Source organism: Electrophorus electricus, chromosome 11, assembly GCF_041902795.1.
Source record: "Electrophorus electricus isolate QZ-2024a chromosome 11, ASM4190279v1, whole genome shotgun sequence".
NCBI classification, from domain to species: Eukaryota; Metazoa; Chordata; class Actinopteri; order Gymnotiformes; family Gymnotidae; genus Electrophorus; species Electrophorus electricus.
In genome coordinates, this window is record NC_137507.1 from 26346366 (window position 1) to 26357431 (window position 11066).

Consider the following 11066-nt stretch of genomic DNA (forward strand, 5'->3'; position numbering starts at 1 on the left):
TTAACCATTTATTATAAAGTCGATTACTGAAACGCACTCTGACGCATTCTGCACGTCAGAATAACGATGAAGATGACGAGCAAAACTGTTTGATCAGACGCAGTTTAGCCAAAGAACAGCACCTAGGAATGTGAAACACAGAAATACAAACTGTCAATGTAACGTCAAATAATTTTAAAAACAGTCCCTAATAGGACAGTCCAAATAGACTATGTTAACCGAAACAAATTTTAAACTTATTTCAGAGGAAACCGTAAACGCAATTAGCTATTCATAGTTTTTGAGGAAATCTGGCAAATAATGATTAGTTCAGAGGGTTTTTTTCTTGATCGGTCGAGTTTCATAACTATTACAGGTTATAAACTAAAAAAAAAAAAAAGAATTTCAGAGGAACCTTTTTAGCTTTTAGCCTTTTTAACCCTGACAGCAGGGTTAGCTGAAATTTGGAGCGCTTGATTTGTTGATGCTCTTTCTTCTGCGAGCTGCTTAGCCACGCCCAAAACTCACTAGGACCAATCAAAACGGAGAGGTTGGTGTAGCGTAAAAGATCCGGTGTAGTATAAAAGACTCAGCAGGTTCCTAAACTGTTAGGATAATATTTAATCTGTTTGCGGTTTCGCTGATTCTTTAGATCGCATGTTACATTAAAATATTTGCACACTGATACTATGGGAAAAGAAAGTGTCTTGTTGCTGGTCTTTGGATTTTCTCTCATTTCGTGCGATCCTCACATTAATTCTACTGAAACACCCTTTGCAAGTAAGTTTTTCATTCTTACTTAAATTGTGCATATCCCAAAGACAGAATTAAAACCGGTGGTTTTTCAAAATAATAGTTTTATCTGTTATAAACAGATGTCCCCAGGATAGTTATGAGCTAACTCCTGGTTCAAATTTGGTCATCATTATCTTTGTGTAGGTATTTAAAAATGGAAATGCCACTTTGAAATATAAACCAAAGGTTATCAAGACTCTACACGAGTTTCTGTAGTTTTAATAGAAGCAGTGCGAGTTTATAATTAAATCAAGAAAAGTAACATTCACTGTAGGAGTCTTTTGGATATTTGCCATTATTTTACCAAATCTACTAGATTTTTTTCAACTAAACATTGACATCTGCCCCAAAGTGTGCCCCAATTAATGTTTTCCATTGACCACAAAAACTCAGTAATATTAGACCAAGTGTTATTAGGTTCACTTAATATTTAGGTGGTGTACTAAATGGTGGATCAGTCTGGTGGTGGATCAGTTTGGTCATGGCATTGTGATACAGTCACTCACATTTCTCTATAATCAAGATCAGGTGTGACTTTTTAAATAATATTTAATTATCAGGAAGTATCACTCGCTGGATTGAGAACCACAGTCACATCGAGTCCAAGTTTTCAGTGCGATCAGAAGAGTTCCCGGATGAGGACATGTGCTACCTTGTCCCAGGAAGAAGAGAGAGCATCTCTGCCTGCAACTTCAAGACTGATGCTCAGACCTTCCTGGTCATCCACGGGTGGTCGGTGAGTTCCACCCAGGCACCTGCTCTCTGGACGGGGGACCCTGGTCACAGACTACGCTATATGGAGGGAATAAAAATAAAGTATAGTGTGTAAAAAAAAAAAATAATTCTAATAGATGGAATGCCTTCCCAAAGAACATTGGGAATGGCTTACTACCCTAAACTGAGTTAATGGTTTACATTCTGGCTTTTCAACCAAAATGACAACTGCTGACTACTCGGTAGCAATATTAGAGAGGTTGCTGTATGACGGGTAAACCTCATGTGCATGACGAAGGTACACGTGGACACGGTTACCTCTTGCAGGTTGCAGGACTGTTTGAGAGCTGGGTTTCCAAGCTGGTGTCTGCACTGTTGGAGCGTGAGCCCGATGCCAATGTCATTGTGGTGGACTGGCTGGAGAGGGCCAGCCATCACTATCCCACCTCTGCCGAGAACACCAGACTGGTGGGGATGGATGTGGCCAAGTTCATCAACTGGTTGGAGGTGAGTAACTAAGAGGCCATTCGTTTCCACATTGACAGCAGGACTTGGGGGGGAAAAGGTCTCATTATTCTTGTGTTTTGTTTGGCTTTGGACTTTGGCTTGTTCTGGTGTGAAGAGTCTAGGCTATCCCCTTGAGAAGTTGCACATCTTGGGTTACAGTCTTGGTGCACATGTGGCAGGAATTGCAGGGAACCTCACCAATAACAAAGTCAACAGAATCACAGGTTAGATCCAGTTAACTTAAGTTGTAGCTCACACTCCACCGGTCCACCACTTTCTGTGTAAAAATTTTATTGGCTGCTTGACTGAGTTTGTTTTAGGAATTTTGACACTCAGGTTTGGCTCTGCCAAAAAGACTAAAGAATAGCATCTACCTAAAAATATTCAACATCACTGTTACTTTAGTCACTTTATAACAGTGTCACACTAACTGTTTTGAAAAGAACAAAACAAAAACACAAACCTGCTATTTGTGGTTTGCTATTTCTTGTTCTTAATTAAGTCTTTTATCACACTTTCCACCACGGTTCAACTGAAGGTCTCGACCCAGCCGGGCCGACCTTCGAACATGCCGATAGGCTGAAGCGGCTGTCCGATGATGACGCTGAATTTGTGGATGTCCTACACACAAACACCAGAGGCACGCCAGACCTAAGTATTGGTATCCAGAGGCCCGTGGGCCACGTGGACATCTACCCCAATGGGGGCACCTTCCAGCCTGGCTGCAGCCTGCAGAACGCCATGAGGATGATCACTACCTACGGCCTGTACAGTATGTGCTTCGGCTCACACACTGACAATGTTGGTACCCAGCGGTCATGTTTGATGAGCACGGAGATTGTTTAGTGACAGTTTAAACTGACAGTGCAAACCGAAGCTTTATTCTGTCACAATGCTGCTGATTGTCTCTCTGTGTAACAGGAGCAATGTAGGTCAAAACGACATCCTGTGGACATTAGATTGAATCTTAACCAACTATATGAAAAAAGATATGGCGATTAGAGCCAGGTGTATTTGATGAGGGTTGGGGTTAAAGTGTGCAGGATACATCTCCAGGGGTAGGGCTGGCAGTTGCTGGCTATTTGCCATGAAATAGAAAGATTTTTTTGGAATTTCAAAGATTATAGGTTTAAGGTAGTCTGACATAGCGTGCTCTGACATGGCATGCCTTTGACCCCATCCTCCGCAGATGTGGACCAGCTTGTGAAGTGCTCCCATGAGCGCTCAGTGCACCTGTTCATCGACTCGCTGGTGAACTGGGACCGGCAGAGTCTGGCTTACCGCTGCAGCTCCAAAGAAGCCTTCTCCAAGGGTCTGTGCCTGAGCTGTCGTAAGAACCGCTGCACCAGGCTGGGCTACAACGTCAGCAAGGTCCGCTCAACCCGCAGTGCTCGCATGTACCTCAAAACGCGTGATGTCATGCCATACAAAGGTGAGTCCTTGCAAGGTTCGACCATGTGCTTTAAAAGGAAGTGAATAAACCAGACAATTGTCTAACATCTAGCACAGTTGTGACACCACGTCTGTCCCTCTGCCTCCAGTTTTCCATTACCAGATTAAAGTGCATCTCTTCAGCCAGAAAGATATGACCCTAGAGAGCCAGCCCTTGAAAATATCTCTCTTTGGAATTCGTGATGAGAGAGATAATATCCCTGTAGTTGTGTGAGTGCCTTTTTTTCCCCCTTACACTTTGCTCCCAACAGTAACCCCTACTCAAATTTTCAATTAAGCAATACCATGAACAATGACACGACACCAAGGAGCGTTATCCATTACTGAATCACCAGTCTCTGCCCTGCACGTGATTCAACCCAGTGCCCAGTTCTCTGTAAGGGGGATTCTGGGTATTTCCCAACTAACCACTTCCCTGTGACTCCCTGTTTTCCTGCAGGTCCAGGATGATCACCAACACGACCGTCTCTTTCCTGGTGACATGTGACACGGACATAGGGGAGCTCCTCATGCTCAGCGTGCAGTGGGAGAAGGACTCCTTCCTCTCCGGCTTCTTCAGTACCGGCCAGTTCAGGATCCGCAGGATGAGGGTTAAGTCTGGAGAGACGCAAGCCAAGTGAGTTTTGAATTCAGCTAGATTTTTTTTACCTCTTTACTCTGCGCATTTCTTCTTATCAGCAATGATATTTCAAGGGAAGAAATAATGTGGACTTGAGCCATGTTTTCGTATAGCAGATTTAAGCCAAGCAGCCAAACAGAAGACTTAAGCCACTTTTTGGGAAGCTAGTCATCTAGTAGACTTAAGCCATGTTTGGGAAGCTAGTCATCTAGTAGACTTAAGCCACTTTTTGGGAAGCTAGTCATCTAGTAGTCTTAAGCCATGTTTGGGAAGCTAGTCATCTAGTAGACTTAAGCCACTTTTTGGGAAGCTACTCCCTGCAGTCATGGTGCCATGTTTCAGCTCTTGACACGTACAATAATAATAATCTAAAGAACCTGCTGCACCCTGCGTTGCCATATGTTTAGGGTTTTGGGTTTTAAATTCCAGGTTGATGTTCCGACCAAAACATGAGGACTTTGGAGTCCTCACTCAGGGTGGCGACTCTGTGATCTTTGTGAAGTCTGATGAGAACCCCCACAGCAGGAGAGAAGCAAAGTAAGTCCATAGACTGTTTAAATCCGGAATGAGCCAGACAGTTTAGGTAAAAAAACATTTTTTGCTTAATGTTCTCTCTTCATCTTTAGGCGGCATAGGCTTAAAATGCATGGCAGCTATTTCAAGGAAGATATGAAACAGCAGGTGTGAAGGGAGAGCCTAGAGAGTGAAGAAAAGTCTAAAGAGTGAAGGGTGGAGCCAGCTACACAGACGATCATGACTCCCTGAAAGTATATGAAGGCTTTGGAAAACTATTAATGCAAATGTATTTGCAGTAAAATGAAATGCCTTAGCAATTTCAGAGATATGATCTCGCAGGTGTCTCAGAAATCACATTTCTGAAGATGAGTCTGTTGATTATGAATGTGGAATTAGAAACAGATTAATTCTTGATGTGCTTTATTAGGATTATATGTATGACATTTAGAAATAGTGTGAAATTCAGGTCTGATATAGTATGTACTGTGCTAAATATTTATCAATGTTACACTGCAGATTTTAAATATTATTTAAACATCAAACATCAGAAAACATACTATCAAATTTACTTATGACAAATGCATTATACGTACATTAATACACAACTGAAATTTTCTCTTTTTATCCTGTTAGTGTGATATATAACTTGGTTTGCCATAATTAAATTCCAACTACCTCTGCTTAATAGTTTACACTAAGATGCCAAGAATTTTACATTTAACATTTAACAATTTAACAATTTATGTCAAATTACAGCAATTTCTAGAATGCTGTTGTATTTTCCACTTAAGACATGCATGAAATCAGTTGTGAGTGTGTGTGTGTGAGTGTGTAATCTATATTGTGTAATGTATTTTTGTAGTCCAAATGACCTCGATGTATATTTTTGAGTATGTGTTAAATACTTGGAAGTTCTAGGATCATTAGGTAAAGCACTTTTAACTTTGTCCTTGCATGCATTAACAAGGCCAAGACAAGACGTTTGTACTTACAATAGCTTGTACTGTTAATGGGTTTTAGCACAGGTCACTTTGAGAGTATCCATCTTGTTTTTAAAAAAGTTAAACTTTCTGAAGCCTTTTTCAAACTGTTTAATACATTCATAGGCTACTGCAATTTTTTTTAAAAACTGTGACCATTAGTGATGACTTTGTTAAAGGAAAATGCTGGATATGTATTTAACATACATTTACTCTATGCTCATCTAAATTGTATATAAAGCTTGACGAATAATAATATTCAATAACACGTTTCTGCAAATGTACAGTGTATTTCAATACATTTAAAATGTTTTATTTAAAGAACGTCTACTTCTCAATTTCTGTATTCCAAGCTTTGTGATGTGACTAAATATAACCCAGCAGAATGTGAAAACGTTATTCTATAGAAACAGCACCGTGAGTGACGATGACAGAAGTAAAATAGAAATGCAAAGTTCCTGCTCGTTACCACCATCAGGGAGAAGCCCCAGTGACCCCCCTGCCCATTTCTGTGCATGGCTTCTGTGGACAATCTTTAACTGGGTTTTCTGTAGGTGAACAAGTTTAGTGAGCAAATATTTAAACATTACTGGACATTGTACTGCTGGCCCAATATGACTCAGCCAATAACAGCATCCCCTGCAGCAAGTGAAGCAAAAAATGCTGTGATCTAATAGACCAGATCAACACACATCTACAAACACGTGTGTATAAAACACAATTTTTTTTAATTTGGACTATTTTGTATTTGATTTATTATTTATTATATAATTTATATAACGTGTGTGTGTGTGTGTGTGTACCTGCCTTTCCAGGTATTGACATCGGACACATTTCTGAGATGGTGGTTTCTTAGAGGTTTATTAAGAATGACGTGAGTGGGCTGGACGCTGCATGAAATCGAATGGCTTTGGCATCTCGTGCTGTGTGTAATTACATTCGGGTTTTGCTGAAAAATCTGAAGCTAAAGGACAACGGAAGGAAAGCGAAAAGGAAGTAGAAAACATTCTCTTCTTTATTTGGTTATGAATCAAATCAAAAATAGAGCATTTGGGCTGATCTCTGCAAAAGAAGCAAACCCACTGGGTCCAAATTTGGCAAGAATGAATGCAATAGACACGGCACAAGATGAAGGGAAGTTTGTGGAGCAATTCATGTATGTGTGCATTGTTCCTTGAAAACATACATTTGGCACACCAGTATAACGTTTCACAAAGAGTTTGATTTTTAAAGGCGATAGTAATGGAAAAAGAGAGGTGACAAAAGATTAAAGTATACTAAAAACACAGGAGAGTAAGAACAAAACAGAAGTGTATACTAAACTGGCACTTTACTGGTCACGTTGTAATTGTTTTGTTTGTATTTCATTCAAAAACATTTATTTTATGTGCAGTTTAGTAATTACTAGCAATGGTATTTAGCAAGTGACTGTCATCAGACTGAATCAGTAGGCGTACGCAATCATTCTCAAAGTGGACTTGGATTATTATAAATTGAGAGTTAAAGTATACGTCATTAAAAAGATAGGAGCAAGAAAAAAAGAGAACTAAGCAGTAGTCATTTGTGAGGACTGAGCCCAAAGAGGGCCCTACCAGCTAAAGCATAGTCCAGCTAACCCCGCTAATCCAGCTAATCCCGCTAATCCAGATAACCCGACTGCAGCCACACTACGTCAGCCACACAACTCTCAACCCAGCTATTCAATTTGATTCCCAGTGTGGAGAGAGTATCCTAAGGTGTTCTGCAGCTCTGGTACAGACCTTCTCTTCTAGCTGTATGCATACAAGGCATCACAGCCAAAGGAAGTGATCTGAACATAAGATGACAGACCTTAAGTACACAAAGAGTCAGTAAATCATATGTGATTATAAATAGTGACTGGATGTGTATAATTAATAATCTGTGCTCAACATTTAACGCATACTACTAGTTCAAAGTGCTTATCATTACATTGTGACTAACAATTGTCAACCATCCACAACCGAGGTAAAATGCAGTGGCTATGAACAAGATCAACATTGGTAACTACCACAGGATTCTGTTACTCTTGTATACAATAGCAATAATAGCTTGAAGTATTGCGTAATACAGTGGTGCTTGAAGGTTTGTGATCTCTGTTTGTGCCATGATGCACTTCCACAAACATGTGTTGTAGAGATCAGATTTTGTTAGCTCCCTGTCCTTTAAATAAAACAGGGTGCCCACTCACACCTGATCTTCATATCATTGATTGACAACACCTGACTCAAATTTCATCTTCAAATGATCTGCTAATCCTAAAGTTTCATATACTTTTGCCACTAACAGAAAGTATGTAATATTGGATCATTTTCCTCAATGAATAAATGACAGCCTAATATTTTTGTCTCATTTGTTTGATTTGGTTTTCTACATTACTTTTAGGATTTATGTGATGACCTGATGAAGTTTTAGGTGAAATTTATGCAGAAACATAGAAACTTCTAAAGGGTTCTGTGTTGAGGTAAAGTTCCCCTTAGCACCAATCCTTACAACTCACCAGTGTCATAAAGTCTAATGCACGTACCTGTGGGGATTCATATAGAGTGAGATGCAACCTTTGAGGGAGAAACTCTTCTGGAGATGAGGACCGATGGCCTACCTGGCTGAGGGAGAATTCAGAGTGAGTCAGTAACAACAGAGAGTTATAATGTCAAGTAACTGGTCATGTCTATGCTGGCAATAGAATACATAATAGACATAACTAAACCTGAGATGTTATATAACTATTACTGTTATTGTATAGTACCACAGTACAGTAAATGCTATTGTCTGTTACCCATACCCTAGAGTGGTATACTCCAATTAGTTATAGGGAGGAGCCTAAGGGTATAACCAGTTAGGCTGGAAGGACTCTCGCTGACTGAAGCTGGTGGAGAAAACCAGCAGGAGACAATGCCTAGCCAGATCTTTTGAACTACTTCCACAGAAACTTTTGCACCTGTTTTGTATAATGTTTAACACTACTGAAATAAAAAACTCCATCTTGCAATTGGAATTCTGCTGGGGGTTCTCACATTTCTTTGGGTTTGGGTTCCCACATTTCTTCATGCCTGATCAACACACACCCGACCACGCGACAGGTTCACCACTGTATCTGTCCATGTTTTTTGTCTCCTAACATATCTAACATATCTTGCAGAACGCTTCGTGGGCTTGATTGAGTTCACAATCACCGCAAACTGTACCAGTGTGCCAGAATTGTGTGTGTGTGTGTGTGTGTGGTTAAAAATAGTGTGGCTACACTTCATATTGAGAAGCCTAACACTCATATCCAACACTAACATTCACGGGCTTCTACACCCATTGATCTGCTGGATTGGTGATATTGGGCTCCCCGTGCTTTCTGATGGTCCAGGAGCAGTGACTCAGTGTAATTGTTCCAACGTTCACCACAGCCAGCGTAGCCAGAGAACCGTGCCGCCTGCCATGAGCTGCCCCGCCGTGCCATGAGGCTGTCGGAGAGCCGTCTGTTGTGGTGCGACTACAATGTAAGTGTGGATGCCTGTGGGCCACGCGTGGTCTTCCATGCTGGTGTACTGAGGGGCATGAAAGTAAGGGGCGTATGGAAATACTCGCCGTTCAGATTATTTATTAATTATTTATTCATTCATTCATTATTCCTGACTGTGAAGGACCTTAGCCAATAATTTGTAGCCAACAATTTGTGATCAATAATGGAGTCATTATACAATTCCCACAATACTAACATTATAAGACAAAAGTTCTGAGTAAACTAACTGCAAAAATCAACATGACATTTTTCTCAAGAGAGAATGAACATTTAGTTATATGTTTATTAACACAGAAAAAAAAGGCTTTGTGACTGATTCATAATTTGTTTTTGCTTAAATTTGTTCTTCTAGAACACCGTTTATGACGGGTGGTGTGAGCCTGTCTCACCGAGCAGCCTTGTTCATCCCAAAGAAGCGTGACTGGTGAGCAGTCCAGTGTCGGGGGGCTCAGACCCTTTTCCTTAGAACAACTTGTGTTCTTTCCTGTTTAAATAGCTCTGACAAACTCTGGGATGATTATTCCGTAGCCAAATAAAATTCTGACCAATACAAATCCAACATAATTTTACAGCAAAGAAATACATGTTTACAAATGTTATCAGAATTATGAAAACTCTAAATGCCCATTAATAACCCACATCAGCTACAGCCATCTTTAGCCTCCCTTTACGCATTGATTAGGGGCTCTGCCCACATTTACACCTGCTTTCCTATTAAGGTAATCACCATAAATTTCCTTATGCCATCATTCCCAGTGAGGCCTTGTCGTTCACTCTGGTCGAGTATTTCTAACACAGCACATTTTCTGTTTCCTGACTTTTGCCAGGTGACTCTCTGTGGTTTGACATTTTGTATTTCAGATATTTCTCTCCCTTTTTGTCATTTTTTGACACAGACTGTTTCGGGTATTTCAAATATGAATTGAGTTTTCAATAAAAAAAAAAAATTAAAAAAATTCCACTTTTACATTGAAATCTCAACTCCTGGGATTCTGCTGATTTAACTTTTTTTTTTGGAAAAACATTTTATGATTATAACATAAATGTTTAAGATTCCTGCAGGTGATGTTTCCTCCAAGAAAGGTGCAACTGAACAACACAAGTTCCATGACGCCCCTGTCTCAAACAATGACGTGACCATGCGGTGCTCCACCAGTGCACCATGGTGTCGGGTGTTGCTGTTATCAGACGTGGTTCACGTCTCTCTTTCCCTTTCCCTTATCTTGGATGTTACCCGCCAGGGCCTTATGAAAGGCGGTGAGGGGTAGACGAGGTTGCGCCACCGGCAGCTGCAATGAGCTCCATAATAAAATTGATGGATGATAATCAATTATGTTGAAAAGGAAGGTCAGTCTCACTTGTTCCACTAAGCAGCGCCCCGCGCACTTTGTGGGTTCCAGAGGCCCCGTCTTCCTTGTGTTATAGTCGGTTCTTTAAATAGAAGCGCGAAAGCTGACTGGTGTGAAAATGAGATGATGAGTAGCAAAATGAAAGTTTGATGGCTTACCCAATTCCAAAATGACCCCCCCCCCCCACACACACACAAAAAGGTAATCAATTCTAAGGTAGAGAGAACAAAATCTCTCAAAAACTATACAATATATTGCCTGTGTGTGTGTGTGTGTGTGTGTGTGTGTGTGTGTGTGTGTGTGTGTGTGTGTGTGTGTGAGACAGAGTTTGAGAGGAATTTCATTATGCCCTGACTACAACGCAATGCAGTAATGGGTTGTGAGGCAACGGCTTGTGGAATCTGGCCACCAAAACAGCTGCTAGTACCCTGTTAGAAAAGTAAAAAGATGTCAGTCACTGTAGGTTGCTAATCTTGTAATTCAGATAAATGAATTTATCTGTGCGTCTGTGAAAAAAAAAAAAGGTTTTATTTGGACTTGTGTGCCCTCTGCAGAGGGTGCGGGTGACCCGGGGGCCACTGAGTTGATGCTCTGGGGAAAAAGATGCAGAGAGAACTGCCAAA

The 11066-nt window shown here is 40.6% G+C and overlaps 1 protein-coding gene across 2 annotated transcripts; it reads left to right on the top strand.

Moving 5' to 3' along the window:
• The first annotated feature begins 610 nt into the window (after positions 1–610).
• On the top strand, positions 611–7921 carry lplb (lipoprotein lipase b). Of its 2 annotated transcripts, none has more exons than XM_027018925.3 (10): positions 611–759; positions 1335–1510; positions 1816–1995; positions 2111–2219; positions 2534–2767; positions 3185–3427; positions 3537–3657; positions 3887–4063; positions 4496–4603; positions 4693–7921. In XM_027018925.3, exons 1-10 carry the CDS (start codon positions 669–671, stop codon positions 4751–4753), a joined length of 1500 nt encoding a protein of 499 aa, XP_026874726.2. In that variant the 5' UTR covers positions 611–668; the 3' UTR covers positions 4754–7921. The 2 variants fall into 2 exon arrangements, with proteins under 2 accessions (XP_026874726.2, XP_026874727.2); XM_027018926.3 differs by having other exon boundaries at positions 1437–1510.
• Positions 7922–11066: the final 3145 nt, after the last annotated feature.